General features: G+C 41.1%; 2 protein-coding genes across 2 annotated transcripts in view; one reads left to right on the plus strand and one right to left on the minus strand.

Moving 5' to 3' along the window:
- Tomm70 (translocase of outer mitochondrial membrane 70) overlaps positions 1–11,804 on the plus strand; it is a 32,022-nt gene extending 20,218 nt beyond the window's left edge. Inside the window, exons 7-12 of the mRNA XM_041672890.1 lie at positions 1,393–1,527; positions 2,482–2,589; positions 3,851–3,967; positions 6,297–6,394; positions 7,896–8,018; positions 11,351–11,804. Of these exons, the coding sequence (XP_041528824.1) occupies positions 1,393–1,527; positions 2,482–2,589; positions 3,851–3,967; positions 6,297–6,394; positions 7,896–8,018; positions 11,351–11,504 (735 nt within the window). The 3' untranslated portion in view covers positions 11,505–11,804. The remainder of the gene's footprint in view (positions 1–1,392; positions 1,528–2,481; positions 2,590–3,850; positions 3,968–6,296; positions 6,395–7,895; positions 8,019–11,350) is intronic.
- Positions 11,805–15,920: 4,116 nt separating this feature from the next.
- Nit2 (nitrilase family member 2) lies at positions 15,921–27,267 on the minus strand. Its single transcript, XM_041672892.1, has 10 exons — positions 27,181–27,267; positions 25,932–26,050; positions 24,537–24,657; positions 23,638–23,726; positions 21,876–21,969; positions 21,348–21,422; positions 20,334–20,412; positions 18,585–18,683; positions 16,435–16,490; positions 15,921–16,190 (listed from the first exon to the last, which is right to left on the minus strand). The coding sequence occupies exons 1-10, from the start codon at positions 27,185–27,187 to the stop codon at positions 16,099–16,101; spliced, it is 831 nt and encodes a 276-aa protein (XP_041528826.1). The 5' UTR covers positions 27,188–27,267; the 3' UTR covers positions 15,921–16,098.
- Between the last annotated feature and the right edge of the window lie 430 nt (positions 27,268–27,697).

Raw genomic sequence — 27,697 nt, forward strand, 5'->3', positions numbered from 1 at the left:
GATTAAAGGCGCGTGGCACCACCACCTGATTGTTTATCCTTTTGAAGTTAAATTTTCATAATGAAGATACTCTACAAAATTTTCCTTAATTTCTTTCATATTGATTTCCTGATTACTAAAACTATTGTATTCTGCTGTGAAGCATATGCATTATTGCTTGAAGAAATGGCCTATATTTATGATTGTGACTTTTAGCTTTAACAGCTAGAAACAGTAATCTCTATTATACATCATGTATAAAAATTAACTCAAAAGGAACCAGAAACCTGAATGTAAGAACTAAGAATAAAACTTGCAAGAAAAACATATAGGAATAAGTGTTGGTTACCTTGTATTAGGAAGGGGTTTCTGAGATATGAAACCTAAAATACAACTTCAAAAAAGAAAAAGGTGCCACCAAAATTGCTCAGTAGGTAAAGAACTTGCTCCCAGAGTTGACAACTTGAGTTCTATTCCTCGATCCCATGTGGTAGAAGAAAGGATGGACTCAAGCAATGTCCTCTGATTTCCACACATTCTGTGGCAGATGCTCGTGCATGCATGTGTGTGCACACAGGAAAAGAACAGCTTTTGAGCTGGGCATGGTGGCCTGTACTTGGGTGATTGAGGTTGTAGGATAGTTTAAAGTAAGCCTGCACTTGAAAGAACAATAGCAGAAAACTGAAAATACCTTCCAAAGAATGGAAGAAAATACCCAGGAAGCGTTTATATGATAAAGGCTTTGTAATTGAAAATAAAAGCTTAGAACCCAACAGTAAAAATGGAACCTAATCTGAAAATGTACAAAAGATTTCAACAATTCACCAAAGAATATTCTAGAAATGACCAATGACAGCATGAGAAAAGTACTCCAGGAGCACTCCCTGCTAGGGCAGCACCAACCAAAACTTCATTAAGTACTTCTTCATTCATTCCTATTCTGATGATTGTAATTATTTAAATATAAAAATAGAAAGCACAGACAGTAAGACTATAAATACAAAACATGGGTTATAACAAATACTGGTAAGGATGTAGGGAAATTGGAACCATGCATTACTGTAATGGAATATAGAGTGGTAAAGATGCTTTGGAAATTAAATATTACTGTGCCATAAGAAGGAATGCTAATACATGCCACTCCAATGAAAATTCTAAATGAAAACCCAATGAAACATTTCAAATGTGAGGAAATAGACTAGAGATAGTGGTTTCTGGGCATTAGATTGGAAGCGTTATGCTTGTGCGTGTTCTCTGGGTATGGTAAAAATGCTCTGAAATTTTTAGTTAATGTACTAACAAACATGCATATAGTCTTTGAGGGGTGAACTTTATGGTAGGCATTACAGAAATTTTTTCATGTAAATTGAACTGTAAAATTAACAGGAACTTTTTCTTACTTTGGGTGTGTAGCTTCGAGCAAACGCCCTTATCAAAAGAGGCACCATGTGTATGCAGCAGCAGCAGCCCATGCTCTCGACCCAGGATTTCAACATGGCTGCCGAGATCGATCCTCAGAATTCAGATGTTTATCACCACCGAGGACAGGTAGATCTGGTCTTACCTGTAATTCTGGTCGATAACTTGATAACTACTTTTCAGGATTTCTTGACGTTTAAATGTTTTGTGTATTGAATTGGCCTGTATTTACTTACATCTTTATGATGAAATTTATTATAATTTTGGTATTGTAGAAGAAAGGGAAAAATGTGGACTTACCAGATCAGCTAGTTTATTAGTTGTACCTAGTTTATAGGTTTCAGTGAATAAACACTAATCCCACTTAGTAACCATTGTAATAATTCTTTATAATTACATATGTATATCTGTAGGCTCCACTAGAGCTGGAGTGGTAGGCAGTTGTAAACTACCCAACACTATCCAGGGAGCCAGAAACCCAGAACACACCCAGTCTAATTTGCTTACTGTGGTTTCTTACCGTACAGTGTAATAGAAGGGAAGAAGTTTCTATAACAACTAAAAATATGAATATTTGTTTATTTATTTTAGACCTAAGTCTCTCCTGTTGTGCAAGCTCATCTGAGCACATGGTCCTCCTGCCTCAGCAGCCTGAGTACTGGGAATACAGATGTACCTGACTTGAAGTCCTTTTCTAGGGGAAAATTTTGTTCAATGTTTCTGAAAGGTGTTGAAATAACTTTTTAAAGATTCTTGCCATTTCTGTCTTTATTTTTAGTATATTGAAATTAATTGAATGATAATTATATAAAGTCTAACCTGATTTGAAATTAAGTAGAGAAGCACTTAAGGTTTTTACATTTCTTAATTTTTATTTAAATTACAGGGAAAATGGATTATCATGTTTTATTTTTAAATCAAACACCAGTTTGAGGTTGTAGAATCATGACTTTTTTTCCTGCAAAGTAATTTTATGTTGAATAAATTAATAAATGCTGAGCATTAACTATGATAACAGAATAGAAATTGGTGAAATGTTGAGCCTACTATTCTGACTGCATTTAATTATGAGTTCTTCCCTAGCTAAAAATTCTGCTGGATCTAGTTGAAGAAGCAGTGGCGGATTTTGATGCATGCATTAAATTAAGACCCAAGTTTGCTCTGGCACAAGCTCAGAAGTGTTTTGCATTGGTAGGTGCTGTTTTCACCTGTGATTTCATAAGCACCATTTGTATTTTGTTGTATTTAGTAAAAAAAGGAGCATCTCATTTCAAATGAATGAAATCAAATGGTGATTTCAGGGAGAAAAGATGTTTGATGTGTGTTAATGAGTATATAGTTGACCATGGTCTCCCAACCCTCCTGCCTCACCTTCTCATGCTGGGGTTGCAGCCCTACCACCCATACCCAGAGTTTATAACAATTGATTCACTACTATAAACTAGTGTAAAGGTTTCAAAAACAATTTGAAGAAATAATTTATAGTCACAACATGACTTAACTGCTTATGCTTTCCCTGTGGCTAGCCCTAGAATAATTTTCCCTATAAAGAAAATTGTGTCATAAATATTTATGTTGAGCCAGGTGGTGGTGGTGGTGCACACCTTTAATCCCAGCACTCGAGAGGCAGAGACAGGTGGAATCTCTGTGAATTCGAGGCCAGCCTGGTCTACAGAGCGAGTTCCAGGAAGGTTCCAAAGCTACAGAGAAACCCTGTCTTGAAAAACCCTAACAAATAAATATTAATATTATAGGCTTAAGATGAAAAATAAAATTAACTACATTAAAAAGTCTGTAGGTAGGCTATAGCTTGGTGATAAAGTATGTGAAGGCTTAACCTGTGTAAGGTCCTTGTTTTGAATTTTGGCACTTCAGAAAAATAAATCATAATTATGCCGTGTATATGCTTACTTAACATCTTAGAAGAGAAAGCATTTAATTGGGTGCCACGGTCTGAAAGAACTAGCCCATTATCCTGTCAGGGAGCATGGCAGAAGGCAGGCAGCCATGGTGCTGAAACAGTAGTTGAGGGCTTACATCTGATCCATGGGAGGGAGGGAGGAGAGAGATAGGAAGAGAAACTGGGCCTTTGAAGTCTCGAAGTCCACCTTTAGTGACACACTTCTATAAGACTACACCCAGTGTTCCCACCAGAGAACTGAGGACTGAGCATTCAGATTTACTACTCTGTGAGGGCCATTCTCATTCAAACTATTCCAAGGCCAGAAGACTCCTTCTGCTTGCTTTAGAATCCCCAGTGACCTGCAGTCCCAGCGTAGTGTTTGATTCTCTGCTGCCGAGTTGTTCCTTAGAGTCTTTTTGGATACAGCAAATTGTATTAACAGGTCACCTGCTTTTCTGGAAACACTTTGTAATGTTCCATATCTTCTATATGTTAAGATTCCAGAAGTGTTTTTAGTTCTTTGACTTGAGTGTTCTGATTTTTAAACAGTATCGCCAGGCATATACAGCAAACAATTCTTCACAAGTCCAAGCAGCTATGAAAGGTTTTGAAGAGGTCATAAAGAAATTTCCAAGGTGTGCTGAAGGCTATGCACTTTATGCCCAGGTAAGTATAAATAGTTTTTAAGGACTGCATTTGTACACTGGGTCCCGTATGGGATTGTGCTAGCCTGGTCGCATTTCTGTGTGTGCAGTATGGGATTGTGCTAGCCTGGTTGCATTTCTGTGGGTCCCATATGGGATTGTTCTAGCCTGATCCCATTTCTGTGGGTCCCGTATGGGATTGTGCTAGCCTGGTCGCATTTCTGTGGGTGCAGTATGGGATTGTGCTAGCCTGGTCGCATTTCTGTGGGTGCAGTATGGGATTGTGCTAGCCTGGTCGCATTTCTGTGGGTGCAGTATGGGATTGTGCTAGCCTGGTCGCATTTCTGTGGGTGCAGTATGGGATTGTGCTAGCCTGGTCGCATTTCTGTGGGTGCAGCAGTGCTGTTTGTGCTTTGACCGTGTCAAAGCCCATGGCATGGTCCTGAATGCTAAGCTTAGAAGGCAGAGAAGTTCTGGGCAAGCATTTCTCTCATGCTTTTAGCAGGACTGGATTGGAAAAGTAATTTACCCTTTATTTAAATGATAGGGGAATATCCTTGGTATGCGGTCTTTTTCTTTAAAGGGCTATCTAAGCTGTAGCAGCTTATTTTCTCTTTTAAGATTCTTGGTAATTAGCATACAAACTAATGAGTTTTTTCCAGTATCATCATACATCATTTCTCTATTTTTCTTTTTTTTAAAAAAAAAATTTAAGTTTCTTTTTCTTAATCTTTCTCTTGCTCTTCCCTTCCACCTTCTTGGTTACTTTTTTGCTTTTATGTTACATGTATTAGAGTGGAACCTACAGAAAGCATGATTGAAACCCAAATCAACTGTATTCTAATTTGAGATTCTTAAAAGCATTGATTTTTGAGTCATCTATATTAGTAAATAATTCTTCCCTTTGTCTTTCAGCTAAAATTTGCCTTTTTTGTATTTATCTTTTCCTTTTGTGAGACAGGATCTTATTATGCAATCCAAGGTGGCCTTGAACTCATGATCTCCCTGTTCTAAGCTAAGTGCTGAGATTGTGAGCCTTTGTCATCATTCTCACATTCCAACTTCGTTTAATTACAAAAGAAAACCCCAAGAGCTTTCCCATAAATAGCATAGAAATAGAAAATATTAAAAAGTTGCTATCTTTTAAAGATTTCACGTCTTGTTATTCTTCACGCTTTTAGTGTCATTTGAAGGAGGGAGGCCTGTAAAAGGGTTGATTTGTGTGGGGCTGTTCTTCCAATGTGTCCTACGTGCCCCTGGGCAACAATTGTTAATCTGGGATGTGGAACAAGCTAGAAGTTGTTGTTTCTTTATTCCTAGTTCCTTCTAGTTCTTTATAAAAATGAAGCAGTGTTGCTTACTACACTTACAAATTCAGTATAAAAGCACGCACTAGCCTGGTAGTGGTGGCCTACGCCTGTAATCCCAGCACTGGGGGTGGGGGGGAGAGGGGTAGGTAGGTCTCTGAGTTGAAGGCCAGCCTGGTTCTAGGATGAGCAAGGCTACACAGAGAAACTGTTTTGAAAAGCCAAAAAAAAAAAAAAAAGAGAGAGAGGGAGAGCAAGAGCATGCACTGTGTAAAACTATATACAAAGGTAAACAACAAAGGAGTAGCCATCCTTTGTTGTAGAATTCAGGACTTTTTTTGGGTAGATGTCTGTTAGGAACTAGGAGAGCAAAGACCTGCCCTTTAGTGCAGCTAGCACCAGGAAGATTTGCAGCTAAGTCACGCCCTTCTCTTCCCTTTTAAGTGGGTTTGATTCGTACACAGTCTCTGCACAGTGGCACTAGCATTAATTCACTGAGCATTTTAGTGTGACTTTACACATACACATATAGAAATCTAGGCTTGTTTTCTGTTGCTTCTATGAAAGGTATACAGTATCAGTTTTTGTGTTAACTCTGAAAGCATGGCCTTAGGTGCCAGCACATCTCCAAGTTAAAGCCTTGATACGCTCTGGTATTCATGAAAATCTGGTAAGAGTTAATGTACACTTAATGAAATGAGTCTAGCCCTTAGACAAATTCCCTTCATATTAGTATGATAAAGTCTGAGTACAAGTATAGACTTGTGAAAGTGTGGTGACATAGCTTTCATTAAAAGTAGCCCCTCTGTATTATTCAGTTTCGCAGACTCCTTGATTTCATTTAACTATTCATGAGAAGAGAGGACAGTTGGGATCTCATACTTATACTAAGTACAACCTAAAAACTTGAGTAAGATGTAAAATTTAAACTGGGTTAAATTAATTTCAGGCAGTAATTTGATGGTTAAATAATAAGCAGTATACTTTTAATTTTCAGGTTAGCAATTACATTAATATATATAACTGAAGTTTCTCTTCACATAGGCATTAACAGATCAACAGCAGTTTGGTAAAGCTGATGAAATGTATGATAAATGTATTGATTTGGAACCAGATAATGCTACAACTTATGTTCATAAAGGGTATGTATTTTTCTGGTTCTGTTGTTCCAATAAGACACTAAATTTCTTTTACAGTAATAGAATATTTCTTTTATCCTTACAGAAATGATTCAGAGTAGACATATCAATGAATTAATTGATAGATTTCTTACAGTATGTAGATTTTTTAATCTTTGTGCATATGGGTATGTGATATGTGTGAATGTGGACACACACTTGCAATGGTGGACATGAGAGGACAATTTGGGTGTCAGACAATTTGTACCTTGTCTTGAGAGGTGGTCAGGTGTTTATGTCAGCTTCCCCAACCAAAAAGGATTCATTTATTAAATAATATTTGAAAACATTGATTGTAGATTTTTCTGTTATACATACAACCTAATGGTGCCATTTAGATAAACATCTCTTATTTTACTTTTCAAATTTACCAATAGTTTGTAAGTTCATAATATTTCTACTCTGACTAATTATATGAAACTAGTCATTTTAATGACAGTACATTGTGGAAGACTCTTAGGAATGCAGGTTTGGAGCCAGGCAGTGGTGGCGCACAACTTGAATCCCAGCACTTGGGAGGCAGAGGCAGGTGGATCCTTGTGAGTTCAAGGCCAGTGTGATCTACAGGGTGAGTTCCAGGACAGCCAGAACTCTTACTCAGAGAAGCCCTGTCTCAAAAAACAAAAGAAGAAAGAAAGAAATGCAAGTTTTATATGTGTTTGTTTGGAGACAGTCTTACTATATAGTCCTGGCTGACTTTGAATGCATAAAGATCACCTCCTTCTGCCTTGTATTGTTGGAATTAAAGTGTATACAATTATGGCCATCTGCAAAACTAATTTGTAATTGTGTGTGTATGTTGTTGTAGCTGAGGCAGAAGGATCTTGAGTTTGAAGCCAGTCTTATTTTCCAGGGGACCCAAATTGAGTTCCCAGCATCTATGTCATCAGACAACTCCAACTCCAGTGCTTCTGACACCCTCATCTGACCTCTCCTGCCATTCAATCACAGAAACACACATATACAGAAATGGAAAAATGGAAAGGCTATAAAATAAGCGTTATTTTTTGAAAATGATTGTATCAAATTATTAAGAATTTATAATATGTTCAATAAATTGAAAATAATGTAATAATTTTATTTTTGTAAGGATAAAATAGTTTATATTCTTACTGTAAAGGGAGAAGCCTCAATTTGCAAGACAGTTTTTTGGCAGTGTGTCTAACATACTTTTTATTCTCATGAAGTGAAACCACAAGGACAAGGGTGGTAGGGAGAGAGGTTAGGGGCTTTGGAAGCAGGTAAATCATTCTTGGTATTTACAGACAGTCAGACTGGATCATTACTTCATGATAATCGGTGGCTATGCACTTCCACATCAGAAGTTGGGGCCCAAAGCTTCCGGGGGTCTTGTTGATTGTTTTCCGCTTTAGTCTTTGCTTTTCCTAGAGAACTAAATTACAAGTTTATTGAGGGCAGAGACCAAATCATATATTTATATTTCTGCCCTTTTTTGCATTTCCAGTTTACTTCAACTTCAATGGAAGCAAGATTTGGATAAAGGCTTGGAGCTTATCAGCAAAGCTATTGAGATTGACAACAAATGTGATTTTGCATATGAAACCATGGGAACCATTGAAGTGCAGAGGTAACTTGTAGAGTCTATTCTTAGAAATGTAATGAAGCACCGTTGATTTTTGGGTTTTGTTCTCATTACATACTTCTGATTATCAGCCAGTCTTCATTAACTGTTTAAAGCTTGCTGAACTTTGATGCACACTTCCTTAGAAATTAGGGGATTGGGATTTGCCTCATTTCATTATTTTTTTTTCAGATTAAAAGCTACACTTATAAAAGCTGTCATGCTTATGACTTAGCAAGTGAAACTGGTTCTTTATGTATTGTGTATGATTTCCTTTTTTACTTTTATTGTATCTGTGTGAAGACAAACACCTGAACATGGTTTAGTCAGTGTCAGTAACAGGAAATAGATAGCCAGACTGAAGTGGATTCTGGATCCTATGACAAAGAAGCAACCAGCTAAGAAACTGGGCAAGTTGTAACATCTTCTGAATTTTCATGAAAAACTCTGGTTTGATTGGAATTTTTACAATTCTGATTTATTTGTTTTGTGTAAATATTTACCAAGAGTTGCACTTAAGATCTACATTTAATCTATGCATGTGGCAGACTATACCATATCTTAATACTGGTATTTCCTCCAGTACGTATTCTAGACCAAATATTGAACTTGAGTATCTTCCAAATTTTGCTTCTGGTGGCCTTTTAATGATCCCAATATAGGATTAAGAGTATAGAAACAAATGCTCAGTCTGATTAGACTAACAAGGTCACACTGAGACATTAGTGAGAACAAGATTTGAGTCCGTACTTCATTGCTGTCAAGGTGACAGATCCCCACCATCACTTGTCAGGAGTCAGCATAAGTCCTCTTAACTCTTATTAGTCCGTTCTCCCTATGGCTCTCTTTCCTCCAAAGACTGACAAAACATTTGTGGTTCTTCTGGTGGCAGGTATATACAAATATCATTTCTTTTTTTTTCTTTTTTATTATTGAGAAAAGGAAGAAAAAAAAACAAGTTTCCACCTCCTCCCAGCCTCCCATTTCCCTCCCCCTCCTCCCACCCTTCTCCCCCTCCTCCCATCCTTCTCCCCCTCCTCCCACTCCTCTCCCTCTCCCTCTCCAGTCCAAAGAGCAGTCAGGGTTCCCTGCCCTGTGGTACTAATTTGTTATTGCAAATAAAATAGTGCTTTACTAGAATAGAAGAGTGGTTCCTAATTATGGTTGAGCAAAGCTCTGAATTCTTCTTAGATTGATGCCTGTAAAAAACACTTTACATTTCATTTAAAGTTTTCATAGACATTGTCTTAAGTGAATGGGGGTTGAGGGAATTTTATGAGTCCAGTTGTACTTTAAAAGTCCGTTGGGGATAGAGCTTAGTTGATAGAGTGCTTGCCCAGCATGCCTGAAGCCCTGAGTCCATTCACCAGCACCACAGCTGGGCATGGGGCAGATTCTGAAAGAACTCTGGACATTGAAGCAGAAGGATCAGATCCTAAGGTACATGGGGAGTTTTAGATAAGGCGGGGCTAGAAATCTTTTCTCGTTAAAAAGAAAGAGTTCATTGTAGGTCCTACTTAAAAGCAAATGATTAATACTGTTGGTTCTGTTAATATTTTGTAGCTCTTCTAGTTATTGCAAAAAAACAGCCCCATATAAGCTCCTAAAGTAGTTCATTGTGTTAGTCATATGCTGTAGAAAGTTAAATATGGGCTACCTTGGCAGTTTAACTGACGGTTGTATAGTATTGACTTTTGATTTTAGTTATAGGATTTCACACACGCACACATGCATGCGTAGTTTTCCTAAACAGCTGTTTCTTAGTAACTGTAAAACCTAGCTACACATAAATGTAAGAGGTGAACTTGGTTAGACATAGCATGTTTATCCATTTATTAGGTATAGGATCTGAAAGATTTCCATCAGTGAGATAGATGGTGTGAACACTCGTCTGCCTATGTATACAGGGATAAGAGGACTCTGGGGAATATTGGGAATAAAGTGGATAATTCTCCTGGGAAGAGGAAGTAGGGTAATATTTTGTATAAAATCGTATTTGAAGTGGGTTCTAGAAGGCAAGGATTTGACCGGAGTTAAGCAGAGGCGATAATTGAGGATCTCTGTGATCACGGTTGGCTTGATTGAGGAACTGAGATTGACCTGTAACTGCATAGAAGCTCACAGGTTTGAGCATTTGGGGATAGAGATGGTAATAGGAGTGTGGCCTTACCCAGTCCTTGAAGGTCTAGCCATTGATGGCTGCTAGTGTTCTCTGAGGCTGTTGCCCTGGGCCTCTCATTTCAGCAGAAACATGGAGACTTTAGGATCCAGGAAGAGTTGTGATTTTTAAATAATAACTGCTCTAGTCTCACTGTATTTAAATGAAGAATACAAAATAATGTGGAGTAGTATTTTTTATTTTTATTTAGCTCTACATTTTTCTCTGCTCCCCTTCCTGTCTCTCCCCTCCCTCCTTCAACCCTCCCCCAAAGTCCCCATGCTCCCAATTTACTCAGGAGATCTTGTGTTTTTCTACTTCCCATGTAGATTAGATCTATGTATGTCTTTCTTAGTGTCCTCATCGTTGTCTAAGTTCTCTGGGATCGTGATTTGTAGGCTGTTTTTCTTTGTTTAAAAACCACTGATGAGTGAGTACATGTGATAATTGTCTTTCTGTGTCTGGGTTACCTCACTCAAAATAATGTTTTCTAGCTCCATCCATTTTCCTGCAAAATTCAAGATGTCATTATTTTTTTCTGCTGTGTAGTACTCCATTGTGTAAATGTACCACATTTTCCTTATCCATTCTTCAGTCGAGGGGCATTTAGGTTGTTTCCAGATTCTGGCTATGATAACAAAGCTGCTGTAAACATAGTTGAGCACATGTCCTTGTGGCACAATTGAGCATCCTTTGTATATATACCCAAAAGTGGTATTGCTGGGTCTTGAGGAAGGTTGTTTCCTAATTTTCTGAGAAATCACCACACTGACATCCAAAGGGGCTGTACCAGCTTGCATTCCCACCAGCAATGCAGAAATGTTCCCTTTACCCTACAACCTCTCCAGCATAAGTTGTCATCAGTGTTTTTGATTGTGGCCATTCTTACAGGTGTAAGGTGGAATCTCAGAGTTGTTTTGATTTGCGTTTCTCTGATGACTAAGGATGTTGAACATTTCCTTAAGTGTCTTTCAGCTATTTTAAATTCCTCTGTTGAGAGTTCTCTGTTTAGGGCTGTACTCCGTTGTTTTTTTGTTTTTTATTGGATTATGTGTTCTTTTGGTGACCAATTTCTTGAATTTTTTGTAAATAGTTGAATGCTTCATGCAACACAGACTTTATTGCTTGTTGAAAAGTGCTTGTTAAGGAATCTTTGACATTTTGCTTTTTTTTTTTTTAGAGGAAACATGGAGAAAGCCATTGACATGTTCAACAAAGCTATCAACCTGGCCAAATCGGAAATGGAGATGGCTCATCTGTATTCACTTTGTGATGCTGCCCATGCCCAGACAGAAGTAGCAAAGAAATACGGATTAAAACCGCCGACCTTATAAAACCAAGGGGAAAGCAGACGGACTCTTTTTAAAAGTTTACCCCTCTTCAACTGAACCCTGAAGACACTGTCATGACACTGTGTTGAATGGTGGAACCTAGTATTCCCTTTGTGATGTTGTCATTCATTACATCTGTTTCATGTTTAGGTGTTGTGGGCGTGGCTGTTGAAGGAAGTTTGCAGTCTTGCAGCTTTTATTCCCTGTGCTACAAAAGCTTAGAACATGTTAAAGGGATATTAAAACAAACTTGTAGAATACAAACAGTAATTGGCCATGCAAATAAAAACTTTGATTTGTTGATTTGGTTTTTTTTATATTGGGGTGGGGATTATGTTCTGAATGATTTTCTTTTTATAGCTGTTTGTATAATATATGAGTGTTTTATAGTGTGTTGGTCTTTAACATGGTAAGTGCTGTAAAATAGACTTCTTTTATATTCAATTCTTTTTAATTTTTTTTAAGGACGAAAAGCTTCAATATGGTTTTCAGTAAAATTGAAAGACTAAGCTATTGTCAGCATGCTCAGTGCCTCTGAATCTGTAGTACTTTAGGAAATTATGCAGAAGCAAAATATTCTGATTGATATTCGTACGAGAAGACTATTAATGAGAGGCTGAACAAGGAAGGTAAGATGAAAGAGATGTGTATATAATTGCTTGTGCCTATTCCATAGTAAGTACTATTTAATAGTATGCTTTTTAAGGAGAGTGGGTGGATGTGAGCAACCCACATACAGATGGAGTTCATGTTATGATATATAGGAATATTTAATTAGTTTAAGTTTTCTAGTGATAGAAATATGGTAAGGTTCAAAAAGGATGTCAGTCCTGGAGCCAGAGCACACTCTTGGAATGACAATTTCAGTGCTTTGGCTGTGGCTGTATTAACTTAAGGGATGTTGAGCCAGTATTTTCAGAGGTTCAGTATATAGAGTACTTTTTGTATTGAGGCAGGTTTGACCTCTGAGGACTGATGGTCCATGTCCACATCTCCAGGGACAATGACAGCTGACTTTACTTTGGTTGTTCATTTTTATCTGTACCTCATCTCTCTTTGGAAACGCTACGGTTGTGTCCATCACTTTCACAGACTCTTTTGCTTATTTATATGCTGGATTTTCTGGTGTTTGTGTGTGTGTGTGGCAGGGAGCGTGTTCTTGCTGAGTCTGTTTCTAAGATCCACGTAGAGGTTTATCTACGTGAAAAGATTTTTTAAAAAAGCAAGTCTGTTAAGGTGTATGGACATGAAGTCTAATTATAGTTTACATTGTTGAGAGTAAAGGAGCATTTTACAGTTTTACACTCTTATTTAAAAGGGTGCTTTATCCCACTGAAACCAAATATGATTTCACTACAATTGCTGTCTTTTTGGAAACTATTAGAAATGACTGACTCCTCTTACATAGTCTTTGAACAATATTGGTAAGCCTGTGGCTGATTTCAGTGGGGGCAGTTAGTATGATTTAAGGTGACTGACTGGGATAATGGAAAGTTGGAGCACTCTTCATTTTGTTCTGAAATAATTATCCATTGGTGACAGCCGTAAGTACAGAATGTCCTACATCTCCAAATGTGACCTCTTTGCTTAAAAAGTTTTTATTTGCATGGCTGTATTTACGTTATACTGACATTTTCTACTCTACTCCCTTCTTTCTTGGGGCTGGGTAGGAAACACGAAGCATGTGCCATTCAGTACTGTCATTCCAAATACTCACAGACTTTTGCCTGTTGTGAACATTTGAAACTGCACTGAAAGCTGCATCTGTCTGTATCTTTTCTTTTGTAAATGGCTTTACATGTAAATTCACAAAATAAATACTACATTCAAGCTTTTCTATCTATTCTTGTAGTAGAGAGATAGGTAGTTTGCTCGTTTATTAACTTTCAGTCAGTCTCTTGTGTCAAACTAACTTTGGAGATAGGCATATACAAGTTTTTATTGGTGTGATTGGGAAATCCAGTGCAGCAAAGCTCTGGAGAGCAGTAACTGAAGAACCCCCCTTCGTCCTTTATCTCTGTGTTAGACTTGCTTAGCAGCCTGGTAGATGATGCTATGGGGCTCACTTCATAGGTTTCTTCAAGAGTGTAATCATAGTTCTCAACCATAGGGAGAACTTGTGAATGGAAGCTAAAGCCATAAATGTCAGAAGACACCAAATAAAGTCTTGGTGACGTTGGGTTTGATAGTTTTTATATACAACAGAAAACGGACAAACTTCAAAAAGAAACAAGGGAGAACTGGAGAGGTTTGATTTCAAGGACCCCACCCATGTGGCGGCTCACAAACTGCCTGTAATTCTATTCTAGGAGACCAGATAACTTGCTTCTGGCCTCAGGCACCAGACACACAGGTGTGCTGCACAAACATGCATGCAGGCAGAATAAATACATAAAAATACATTTTAAAGGAATAAAAAAAAAACCTTAACCTTCATGAATATGCACAATGTTTGTTCTTCAAATAATACTTCTTTTAAAAATGAAAATTAGTTGGCAGGGTGGCAGAAGCCTGTAATCTCAGCATTCAGAAGGCATTTACAGGAAAATCACATAGCAAGATACAAAATAATGAAATGAGAATGGGTGAGATTGCAACTGTGTGGGAAAGAGCATGTTTATTTAGCATGTGAGGTCTGTATTTAATCCCCAGTGTGGGAAGGGGTAAGTGTCATTCCCCTCCCCCTCAGGATAGGAGACTATCAAACAATACTTGGCAAAGAATTTATATCGAAATATATAAGCAACTTAACACTTGGATAAGTAAAGCCATAAATAATGGGCAAAAGGTATCTACTGGTAGTTCACCAAAGACACACGTGAAAGGATGTTAGTATCAGTCATTAAATCAATTTTCTTTCTTTTTCTCATTGTATGAGGCCTACATGTGGAAAGCAACTTTCCAAAATTGGCTCCTTCCACATCAGTTCTAAGGATTGAACTCGAGTTATCAGGCCTGCAAAGCGAGTTCTTTTACCCACTGAGCCATCTCACCAGCCCAAGAAATAAATATTTACAGTGAAGAAACTAGTCATGACATTGTGCCTATAATCCCAGCACTGGGGAGGCTCATGTAAGAATCCCAAGTTCAGGGCCAGTGGAGGCTACATAATAAGACACCACCTCCAAAAAGGGAAAGCATAATAAAAATATAACCATACTAAGTGATGAGGAAAGGGAGTAGGGGACAGCTAGAACTCATACAGTTGTTGGGAGCTGTGTAAAATGGTATGACCACTTTGGAAGACAGTGACAGATACCAGAGCCCACCATTGCACTCCTTTAGACACGAAAAACCTTGTTTCTAACTCTTTGATTGGAAAGCCAGGAAGAACACAAGTCCATCAACAAGGACTAGATCACTGATGCATAGGTAAGATAAACTACCAATGAAAGCACCAAGTTGTAATTCACTTCTTGCATAATTCTAGAAAATTCAAAAACACTCTATGGAGGTAAAGCTTATCGATGATTCAATAGCTAGAGAGGTTACGAGATTATAGGGAGGGGTTGAAGACATGGCCCAATGGTTAAGAGTGCTTATTGCTCTCCGTTCTCTGGGAGAGAACCGGAATTCAGCTCCTGTCACCCACAGTGGATAGCTCATGAATACCTCTAACTCCAGCCCCAGGCTTCTGAGAGCACCTGCACATAACGCACACACAGACATGAATAATAAATATTTTTAAAGCTTATAGGGAAACTTCTGGTGGCGGTACAAGTACTTGTTTTCTTGACTGATATTTTATAGTTGTATTTGTGTACCAAATTTTACCAAATCATATATTTCATTTTTTTAGTCACTTGATGTTACTCTTCTGTGAGTAACCACAATACATACTATATACATGTATACTATATACATACATATGTATATAACATGGATATTAAAAGTTTTGATTTACCAGTATGGTAAATAACCATTATGCATTGAATCAGTCGTGTGTTAGAGCAGTGTTGTCCATACAGGTCACAGAGCCACCTGCACATCTGTTACTGTTTAGAAGTGGCATGTTAAACTCCATTGGTTTGTGTGTCTGTGTACTTTTTTTTTCTATTTGTCTTATTGGTCTTTTGCTTGTTGATTTTGATTTTCATTTTTGTAGAGATTTTTTGTTTTTGAAAAAAGAGAACAAAGTTGGATGAGTGGGGAAGGGGAAAATATCAAAATATTGTATGAAAATAATTTTAATAAAAATATTTTGAAAATGTCATGTTAATGGGATATTAGCACCATGAAAATCAGTGTTCCTACAAAAGTACATTTTCTCAGACAGTTGAGTATCATACCATGACCAGCTCACCACTAGCTATACATACAAAAATGCTTAATCTTCAGTTTGTATTGTGCAAAAGGATCTTAAGACTGAAATGCCCAAGAATCACCAGCTTAAGTAGTTCTTTATCAGAGGAGTTGGAATATTGTTACCAAGCAGATAAAGAAAAATTTTAATTCAATGAGGAGGTTCTGATACATATCAGTGGAAGAATTAACATGTGTAAGACTGGGATCAATTCCCAGCACTGTCCAAAAAAGATTTAGTAAAGTTGATCGTCGTATAGCGTATATGAGCATAGAGACATTTTAGGCACAAACTTCAGGGCTTCTTTGCCTCCACTGCATAAAGGTCTGCTCTTTTCTGTTTTGAAATGGGGATTTGCTGCCGAACTTCAGCCACCCTCTTCAGGTCTGCAAAAACAGGAACATGCATGATGAACTCGTTACTAACCAATGAGATGTCTTTGGCAAACTAAAAAATGAATCAGCAACATTGGCCTTGTCTGGATGCTGTTGACCTGGCATTGGTCTTGGAGTCAAGTCAAAGAAAGCCCAGGGAGACAGAGCCCCAGAGCTCGTCCTCAGAACCAGCTGTAGCGAGTGGCCTCAGCTGTGGAGACACCAGAAACCTGGACCACAGCTGTGCAGGTCTTACCTATGTCTGAGTACAGGATCATTTCCTCAGTGCCAGCTTTGGTTAGGACCTGTCCCCTGGAGGAGATGGAGAATAGATTGAGATTCACTGACACCAGGTGATAATCAAGTTCTTAATATTTTCCTCTGTCTAACAAGAGATTCTAAGATCTAAAACAAGAAAACAGTATGAATTCAGGGTCTGTTATATTGTGAACTTGTGGCAGGCACATCCTGTGGAAATAAGAGCCCTGTGAGGCTTAGTGAGGAAAGTATGGAATGTATTTAATAAACTGCACTGCTAGAAAACAATAGCTAGTCTATGATTATAAGTGGGAGAAGAGCTACCAGTAACCAACAGGAACTGCCAAGGAGGGTCTCCATCAGTTCCTTGTGCCCTCCCAGCTGCTGCCACACCTGACAGTAGTGTGGCTGGGCCTGGTCTACTAGGGTTCTCAACCTATAGGTAGGTCGTTAGCCCATTGGGATTTGATGTCCTGTTCCCAAGGGTTACCTAAGACAATAGGAAGACAGATAAAATTAGTTATTAAGTAGTAATGAAAATGATTTTATGGTTGGGTCACCACAACATGAGGAATTAAGTCTCAGCATTAGGAACATTGAGAACCACTGTACTAGCACCTCTACCCTGTAGCTGAGATCCCTGACTTCCTATACTAATAAATTTCGGTTTCAGATTGGAGGGAAAGACTAGCCCATAAAAGTGGTAAGGGTAGGCCAGATAGTGGCACATGCCTTTAATCCTAGCACTCAGGAGGCAGAGGCAGGCAGAGCTCTGAGTTTGGGGCAGCCTGCAAGAGCTAGTTCCAGAACAGGCTCCAAGAGCTTCTGAGAAACCCTGTCTTGAAACCCCCTTCCTCCACCAAAAAAAGTTGAAAGGGTCTATATGCTAGCAGAAACAACAGCCCTTCAAAAGACCAGGGGGAGGCTAATCCTGAAAACTATTCCCAGTATCCAGCCTTTTGGCCCAGCTCAGGAGCTCAAAAACACATCTAGAGAAACGATTTATTTGCAAAATATTATGTCATAACAAACCACCTGGGATCACTGATTGTACTTACCAGATAGCCACAAACTCCTGGAAAGGGTGAACTACCAATACATTAATGTCATTTGGTTAAGTCCTTTGTTCTAACTCCTACCTACCTGTCCTGCCAAATTCAAAGTTCTTTCTCTATGTAACTCCTGGCATCTATCACCTCACTGTTGGCATAGTCCTGGGGCACCAAAACCCTTCAGAAGAAATTAAAGGTAGAGCACAGGAGAACTGGTTGTAGAGCTGTAGAAGCATCTGGACAGGAACACGACAGAAGCCAAGCTGACCCAGTTCTCCAATGCCCTAAAATCCTGGAGTGTGGAACCCAGAGAATCAGTCGTCCGTCACATTTTGTGAGTGACAGCACACTGGGGGAATCCTCTGGGACCCCCTGGGGATACTTAAACTTCAAACTCTTGCTTTGCTGACTGGTCCATCTGTTCTGAAACTGCAGAACTGCTTTCGTGTGTGAGTACATACACAGAAGTACCATAGACTAAAGCCAGCTTTTGACGTCCAGAGTTGTAGTAAGGTCACATGTGAGCTGAAATCCTATGTCTAAACAACCTTTCTAACGCTGCAACCCTTTAATATGGTTCCTTATGTTACGGTGACCCCCAGCCATAAAACCTTTTTTGTTGCTACTTCATAATTGTAATTTTACTCCTGTTAGGAATCATTAATAATGTAAATATCTGGCATACAGGGTATCTGATATGAGACCCTGTAAAAGGATCGAGACCCACAGATTGAGAATCATTGCTTTACCTCATTCCTGTCTAATCATTACATGGGGAGTGATGTTTTTGCCTAGTTTCTCATTCCTGTCCTGGGACCAGTCATTCAGCCTAAATTTTAGCTAAAAGCTAACTAAGAATTCTGAAATCTCTTACTAAACCAACTGCCTACCCCACTGCTGCTGCCAAGACAAGCAGAAGGGGACAAAGGCCAAGGACTCGATCTGGCAAGCAGGATGGTTTTCTCACGTGGAGGGCAAGTGAAAGCCTCCCTCATACCCAGCGGAATTTGTGCGTAAAAGGAAGGAGCAGTTGCAGGGGAAGTGATCCTGTGTCATCTTTCAACTTCCAGCTGAGCTCAGCCTAAAACACACTCACCAAGGATCCACAACAGTGCTGTGTCCCCAGGCCACATACGAGGCTTTGTCATCCCGGGCAGGAGAGGCTGTAGCCACGTACACCTGATTATCAACAGCCCTGTATTCAGCAGACAGAAAGCAAATACCTTACACATTGTAGACTTGCAATATGTTTCTACCCAAGTGTATGTGGTTATTTTAAAAAAAAAAAAAGACAAACAAAAAACACTAGCAGAAAACACAGGGAAAGGCTTCTGGACCTTAGAATGAGCAACAATTTGGGGGAATAAAACACACGGAAATTAGGCAGTATGGGATTATATCAAAAGAAGATGCTTCTATACAGCAAATGAAGGTACCAAGAATGGAAAGAAAACCTCCAGAATGAAGAAATATATACAAATACATAATAACAACGCTTAACAATATCACAAGATAACCCAGTTTGAAAATGGCAAAAAAAAAAAAAAATCAAAGCATGGTGAAGCATATCTAATGCCACTAGTCGGGAGGCTGAAGCTAAGGGAGTCAAAGTTCAAGTCAGCCTGGGCTACTTACTGGGAGAGCAACAGAGCTAACTAGGTATTAAAGAGAAGCCCACAAATGGTGTTAAAATTCGGAGCCTGAGCCGGGCGGTGGTGGCGCACGCCTTTAATCCCAGCACTCGGGAGGCAGAGGCAGGCGGATCTCTGTGAGTTCGAGGTCAGCCTGGTCTAGAAGAGCTAGTTCCAGGACAGGAACCAAAAGTTACGGAGAAACCCTGCCTCGAAAAATCAAAAAAAAAAAAAAAAAATTCGGAGCCTGAATGTCTACCACAGGGCATCTGACCTCAGCCCACAGCTGGGAAGGGAGGTGTGTAACTTAGAGGAAGTGAGAGGCTCTTAAGAGCACGTGGACTCCAGCCCCGCCTCTTTTTTTCTGCCTGGGGAAAAAAAGGCCTCCAGGACACTCTAGCCAAGTGTGAAATGAAACCTCTGCGCGTAGAACGAAGATAAACTTCCCATCCTACGTCACCATGATAGACAGCTGACAAACACAAATGGCCAACATAAATATTTTAAATGCTCACTATCACTAGCCATCAGGCAAATGCAACTCGAAACCATGGTGACCACGCCTCACTCTAGTTCCAGTGGCTCATATCAAGAGCCTAAGGGTAACAAATCCCGGTGAGGGTGTGGGGAAGAAAGCCACTGGTGGGACTGTAGGTTAGTACAGCCATTGTGGAAAGCAACAGTTTCCCCCAAAGTTAAAGACAACATGTGGTCTGGAAAACCTACTAAAAGTTATAAATCCAAGCAAAACAGAACAGCACATGAAAAGAAACCATCTGAACCCCAGTATGCTGGGCTATTCACCACAGCCAAGAAATAGGAATACCCTGTGTCTTAGCTGATGAGTAGAGATTGTACCTATGTACAACAGAATGGCATTAGCCATTGCAAATGCATGGAACTGGAGGTCACAAGGCTGGTGAAATAGTCCAGGCAACACACGTGTGCGCGCGCACATACACACACAAAGGAAAAGAGAAAAAGGCACATGTACAATCTAAAACTGATCTTATAAGCCAGGAATGGCAATGGCCCTCTAACCCTCACATCTTTTGAGGGCACGGCTATGGCATTGGAGTTGGTACCCAGCAGAGCTCTCTGAAGATTCACCTGTTCTAAGTGCATTTGGATGCGAGGGCTTGCTGTGTCAAGGGCAGAATTCCATTTAAGGCTGATACTTCCATCAGCAGTGAGATGCCTGGGTCCTTTCTTACCGGGCTCGCTGGAGCAACTCCCAGTGGGCTGGTCCAGTGGTCAAATTGAATGCTCCAGGGTACACCAAGAGCTGACAGCCTCCAGGCGTGAAAGACAAAAAGCAATGGTGAACACTCAAGGACTCTGGTCCCTCCCTTTATTCCTTATCCAACAAAGCCAAACAAACTTTTCCATATACAGAAAGAGGTCAGTCTGTAAAACAGCCAAATACGGCTCTGAAGTATAGAGCTATTCCTATAAAGTACAGCCGGGAGAAAACAGAGATGATGAACTTGTGCCTTCCGTTTTAAAAAGTAGAGCTGTAATCAACATGTTCCTGATCTTCCGACTGACTGGAACAATACAGCTCCAGACGCTGTGAAGCCCAGAATGCACACACCTCATCTGCTAAGCAGCTCTCAGATCATCCGGACCAAGGCACTTAGTTAGGTGCCAACGGTTTCAGCCTAGTAACCCCCAGGCTACTGGGATGTGCTGAACGCCATGAGACGTACTTTGTAAGTTTCTCCTTAATCCTCCCTCGGAGCAGTTCGGAGGGAACCAGAACCCACACCTCTTCAGAGGGGGAAAATGATTGATCAAAGTGCTGTGCCGACTAAGGGCAAGAAGCGAGAACCAGAACTCGGGTCTCCTGACTTGGCTCATTCACTGAAATCCGAGAGAGCACAGACCACTGCTCCGCTTCCAGTGGGCTCCACATAACAACACAGTGATAGGAGGGATTCACAGGGCAGAGAGGATATTTGGGAGCAAGCTTCTGCCTTAGCTACACAGTGTATGAGGTCACACCCCCTCAAACCATATCATCAGCGGAAGTCTGTTTAGCAAACTGGTGTGAAGAGCTGACCATGAATACATCTACATCTGAGATTTTGGGCATTTGTGCAAATGTTTTGTGATTTTCTTTTTTGGGCAATTTTCTGTTAAGGGCTCCCTTCTTGCCACAAGACCATCCCAGAATCAGACCTCCCAGGAGCTTCCTAACCCGTGTGTAGTGTGTAGTATTGTCTCACCTCTCTGCGCGTAGATCTGTGCCAGCTCTGCAAAGCGCATATCGTAGCAGATGCCCAGGCCCACTCTGCAGTAAGCTGTTTCCAAACAGAAGATGCACACATGAGAAGTGAGTCTCCTGTAGCATGGGGCAGAAGGGTAAACCTCTGATCACAGAACACTGACAGGGAAGAATTAACACAGGACTCCTACACAGAGACCATTTGTATGTTCAACCCTATTGGGACATCATCTCAGGACAGCTGTGGGAAGTTCCCTGTGAGTAATTTACATTATCTAAGTAGGGTGCATCGATCGTGGCCCAACAGGAACACGCTGGATGCTATGGTCAGGCGGCTGTAACCCAATGGAAGAGAAGTATCATGCCAAAATGGGTTTCCATTCTGTTCAAACTTTCTAGACTGTTTGCTTTCCTCCATTCTGAACTACTAGTAAGGCAATATGAAAGAGTTGGGGACAGACATAAAAGGAAAAGTACCTGCTCTTTTCTGGGATTACTACTATAAGAGGCAAACTTATGTGGTACGTACGAGTATCAAATGTGGAGAGACTATCACCAGGACTCAATGTTTTAGATTCTTGAAATGTAATTTTCCCAGGAACATCGATGTCAAACAGATGGATCTGCATCATAGATAATCGATTGGTTATTACCCCTTTCCCACCGGCCTCCCTGCAGCAGCGGCTCAGATATGGAAATACTCAAGATTGACAATACAAACATCTCCCCAGTCTGCCCACACTGCCCCTGCCAGCTGCCTCACATCCAAGCCCCTATCTTATTGCTGTGTGAGATTTCAGGCACGGTATTAAATAGTAAGTTTAAGTAATCTTGTAGTTAAATAATAGCATTAAATCCTCTTGTTTCTAGTCTCGGAAGGAAGAGGTTTCCGATCTTACTATTCTATACTATTGTATTTACAGGAAATGGGGAAATGGTGTTTGGTTTGTAACCTGCTTTCTGCAGCTGTGGAAGCTGTGCAGGCTCCTCAGGCTCCTCATGGGGTGTAATGTGTTGCTCTGACTCACTCTAAAGGCTAAGGAAGATTTCCCAGAATCAGAATTAAACTGACAAAACTGGCAAAAGAGGAAAAGACATTTGGGAGGCAGAGACAGCTGTATGTCTGTAAGTTTGAGGCCAGCCTGGTCTACAAGAATAGCCAGGGCTCTGTAGAGACCCTGTATCAAAAAAAAAAAAAAAAAAAAAAAAAAAAAAAAAAAAACAACAACAAAAACAAAAAACAAAAAAACGAAACACCAACGACAAAGAAAACTAAGAGAATGAGCAGCATTTAAAAACAGGTAAGTGGGATGGTGGCACATGCTATATCTAAGAACTTATCCCAGAACTAAGGATGCTCAGACATGGGGATTGCCACAAGTCCGAGGCCAGTCTGGACCACTTTAATTTCATTTAAAGCCAGCCTAATTACAAAGAAAGATTTTGTCTCAAAACAAAAATAAGATCCAGGTACAATTTTACAAAGCAAAGTCAGTAATGCATCTCCTCCAAATAAAGTCTTTTTGTTTTTGTCCTCCCCAAGACAAGGTTTCTCTGTGTAGTCCTGGTTGTCCTGGAACTTGTTCTATAGACCAGGCTGGCCTCAAACTCAGAGATCCGCCTGCCTCTGCCTCCCAAGATCTGGGATTAAAGGCGTGCACCACCATCACCTAGCTAAAATGAACTTTTTCCCCAGGAAAGCAAATGTGGCTTGATATCAGAAAATCAACTGATGTAATTCATTACATTAGCAAAAGAAACAGGCACAGGACCCCAAGGATGTCTGCTGAGGGTTGTTAGTAAACTTACGCTGAGAGGAGGTGGCAGACAGTGCCTCAACTGTCGCCAGGCCTCACCCAGGCTACGAAAGCACTCCAGCACTGAGGGACCTCCAGCCTCCAACAACCATGACTTTAAAAAACAAGACAGCAGGACTCTTCTCATGTAATATCATACTAAACAACCCTAAAACAACCATTATATTCGGGGCACAATGGCGAACGCGTTCACTCCGGGGTGGGAAATAAGATAAGCACACCTATTATTTAATGGTATTCCTGAGATCCCACATGAAGCAACAAGAAAAAGGACCGAAATATGGAAGTAGGGGAAAGAGAGGATGGAGCTGTTTTTCTCAGATTATATAATCGAAATTAAATGAGGAGAACTGATGAGGAAATTCAGCAACGTTGCTACATACAAACCAGTAGTCTAAAGATGAATTATAATTTCCACATCCTAGCAAGAAACAGAAAATGAAAGGTGATGAGATTTGTGCACCCTCTACTGACCTTCCTGTGCTTTACCAATAAACTCCCATCAGGCCCAAACACAGCACAGGTGTTATACAGCTTCCCAGCATCCTCTTCAGGGATGGAGCCTTTCCTCGAGAGAAATACATAGTCACGCCAAACGGTAACAAAAAGGAACAGGCCAATAGCTTTGTGATACTAAGTAAACACCTAGGAAACAGGCATTTGGGTCCAGTAACTAAGCATTCTTTCCCCCTTGATATTCTTTCAGGGATTAAACTCCAAATTATTGATAAACTATAATTGGGCCAGATGTCAGAAGACGGTTTAAAAAATCACCAAACTGCCCCTGAAATTCAACCATGGCATTGTGCAACAGTTAATATGTAACGTCAGAGCAAAATCAGGAGTGCCCCATTGCTCAGATTCATCATCTTTCAACAGCACTGAATCCTGAGGCCCCAGGATAAAGTTAAGACCCAAGCCTTTCTGCATCACAGAACTGATTCCACACACACCTGTGCACTGATACCACCTGTTCAATTACCCTGAATCAGCACACAGAACAGAGGTGAGGTCTCTCTGGCCACACCGTATCTAGGCATTCTGTTTACAGGGGAACTCATCAGGACCGGGTCGGTGTGATTCTTCCTATGCTGTCTACTAGGCCTCTTGCATACATAACTAACTTAACTCCCCGTTAAAGTACAGCCATCTCTTGTCGAGGAGATTAATCTAAGTGGGGAAATTCTGCTCATAACCACGCTGAACTTGCAGTTTTTACACTTAGTGCATCCTGAAGTGTACCCCTGGTTGATCTTGAATTTACCATCCTTCTGCCTCTGCTTTCCAAGGGCTGAAATGTATTAGTTTAGGTGTAACAAACATCATCCTAATGCTTTTACTGTTTACATGTTACACCACATGGAAGAAGTTACCTCCGATGAGATAAATGCCATTCTCCTTTGCTGCTTCTGCAAGCTTCTGGGTGGACTCGCCAGGAATCTTCTCTGCGTATTCAGGAAAGTAGTTTGTTCCATACGGAGAATTAAAGCACTCCTGGGTTTTTGTTAGAGGAGAAAAGGGGCAAAGCGTTTAAAATTCTGTGGAAAAGTGGAAACGCGGGGCTTCCAACTCTAGTCCGGTGTGAGCCGTTGAAACACAATCAGGAAAAGGCCTAGGGCTACACAACGGGCAATCAAAGGCAGACCAGCAATTAATTACCCCCGGGAAGGGCAGAGGAAACAAATCATTCTGGTGACCCTGGCCGCATCCAGGCACACTATAAATCAGGTCTATTCAGTGATTTTGAATACTGAGATGAACTCTGGAGTTCAAAATTATACTGATTACATAAAGCAACAAAACTTATGCATAAAAAGTTTGGAAAGCCACAGAAGTGCAGCAGCTTCAGTAACTGCACCAAGCTGTCCCTAATCCCGCTTTGGCGCTATCCTTTGATCCTTGGTGTCCCTTACAGATGGGAAAAGTGGATGAGGATGAAAAGACAGGGCTGGGTCACAGACACCAAGAAAGACAACCACACACACACACACACACACACACACACACACATAACACACGTCTGCCTTCAACAGTTCTCTGACACCTTTAATCACAGCACTCAGGAGGCAGAGGCAGGTGGATCTCTGAGTTCAAGGCCAGTGTGATCTACAGAGAGAGTTCAGGACAGCCATGGCTACACAAAGAAACTTTGTCTCAAAAAAAGGAAAGAAGGGAGGAGGGAGGGAGGAAGGGAGGGAGGAAAAACTGAATTGGTCCTACAGAATGACATCAAAGACTGACTTCTGGTCTCTCACACACTCACACACATACACACACACACACACACACACACACACACACACACACACACACGATTAACAAGATTCCTTTTGTTAAAGATTACTGTTTATCCAGGAACTCCAAAGCTGACCCTGTACTGACCACCAAATTTGATACAATCTTCAACTAAAGCCAAAACAGTTTTTCAAAACAATGCCAAAACAACATGGTCTGACCTTAAACATGACAACAGAAAGCTTTAACTATGTAAGGAACAAAGTCGGCATACAGGCCCTGAAAGTGTTATCTTTAGGTAATTTCCTCAAACCTTGTTTTCCTCATCTGAACATAGTAGGTGATCCTGTTCGGACTGTAACAATGTTAGACATCTTAGGATAAAGATCTCTGCTCGTCTTTGTGACAGAGGAGACACACACGGGACAAGACATGGTTGGAGCTGGGGCACACGAGGACCACCACCACCGCTGGCAAACACCACTGAGGCAGGTCCACGGCTCCTAAAAAAGGCCGGCTGTCCCCATACTTACCGGCAGGGACACTACTTTGGCACCTTGTTTTGCTGCCTCCCGTACTAGGCTACAAGCCCGGGAAACGTTATCTGATTTAATGGCAGAAACATGAAGCTGGATGAGGGCCAATCGGAAAGCTGAGGACAAAGACAGAAGGAGACGGTCATCAGATCTGCCCACTTCGTTCAGCCAGACCCAGGATTCTCAAACAGGGCGTCTGGCAATGTTTGGACATGGTTCTGATCGTCACAACTACTGATAATCTAAAGGACAGATCACACTGACAAAACCTGGCTTCTGATGAAGGCCAAAATGATCGTTTAAAGTATAAAAACTACGATCTCTCATTTTTTCATTTATCCTAAATATATATGATAAGAAGCTACATTTAGCCCTGAATATCTCTTGCTGAACAGTGCCAGATCTAAATTAAAAGAACCCAAAACCCGCCATTACTTTCAGGTTAACACACCTTGAGCTGTGACAACCACAGTTCACACAAAGTCACTAAGGTCTTCCTAAACCTAGGAAGCTGGCTGTCTATGCTTCTGAAGGGAGGCTACAACTCACTCACTACAGTTTTGCTTCTATGGTCCACTCTCCCACAAGTCACTCTAGGGACCAGGGCCCTAGCCAGGCTTGGGGCTGGTGGAAAGCGACCTCTGCAGGCTGGAGCAGGGAAAACCCTCCACTGGGGTCCTCCACTTGTTGCTTTACCTTCCCAAGAAACGATAATAATGACTTTGGAGATCCCTGGCTGCCCTAATAATCTTCTGCCCTAATAATCTTCGTAAATTTGCAAGGGGAGGGACGCAAAACACGGCGAGTGAAGGGCCCAATGTGGGAACCACATTTAAATGAGCACGCCGGGTCATGGCACCAATAAACACAGCAGTGGGAAGTCCGCACCAAGTCACTGGACTCTGTGGCACATGAAGCTAACATATGAACTGTGAACTGAGATGCGACTAGCCATTCTATTAGGTGAAGGAGTTAGGGCCACTAAATCTGAAAGCACCATCCACCCCACAGCTCTGGGCTCTCACGGGGCAGGACGCCTGGCCCAGAGGCCTGTGCTTGCACGGCTCGCGGTCCCACAACCCCGGGCTTCCCCGATCAGCCCCGGCTCCGAGCCGCGGACACCCGCGACCTGAGCCACCGGCAAGGCGGGCCGGGGGACACAAGGGCCCAGCCGGCTCTTCTGCACCGCCGCACCGAAACCTCCGCTCCCGCGGGGATCTCGACGACCAGGCCGCGAACCACTTACTAGCCATAGCTCGGAGCACCAGGAGCGACGGGAGGCGACGAGTCAATCCCTTGGCCGAGCGTGGGAGGCGGGGCTGAGCAGTGTGCAGAAGGGGCGTGGCCAAGAGCTGGGCCGAGGGGCGGGGCCTCGTTGAGTTTGGGGCCCTAGGTGTTTGGGTTTGCTGCTGTTTGGGGCTCTGTTGTTATGCTGGTAAGGATCGGGCTTGAACATGTTCAGCACCTGTCTACCACTGAACTACATCTTTGCCTCTGCTCTGCACTAAAAATGGCTCACTCGTTGCGCTTGAATACATCAAAAAGAAAGAGATAATTAGAAATTCTTTAAATAGGACCTCCAGAACCTAGGGCAAAGAGGAGGGGCCTACATTATGGTGCTGTGCCATAAATGGTTAAGGACTGGTCCCTTTTGGGTAGAAAGACTCTTTATGTGGCAAAAAGAACTGAAATTTCAGGTTGGATCACAGCAGTGGCCGAGGTAATGACTGCTACCTGCTGTCAGGCTTAAGGAGGTGCACCTG

This window comes from Microtus oregoni, unplaced genomic scaffold (genome assembly GCF_018167655.1).
Source record: "Microtus oregoni isolate MIOR12 unplaced genomic scaffold, Mior012 000023F_ref0000262, whole genome shotgun sequence".
NCBI classification, from domain to species: domain Eukaryota; kingdom Metazoa; phylum Chordata; class Mammalia; order Rodentia; family Cricetidae; genus Microtus; species Microtus oregoni.

Bases quoted from the DNA above. Each gene is read 5' to 3' on its own strand.
- Nit2 (XM_041672892.1), bottom strand. The intron at 23,727-24,536 runs GTAACTTCTTCC...TCTCGAGGAAAG, and splicing joins TGGCATTTATCTCATCGGAG to GCTCCATCCCTGAAGAGGAT. The intron at 20,413-21,347 runs GTGAGACAATAC...TCACGCCTGGAG, and splicing joins ACAGATCTACGCGCAGAGAG to GCTGTCAGCTCTTGGTGTAC.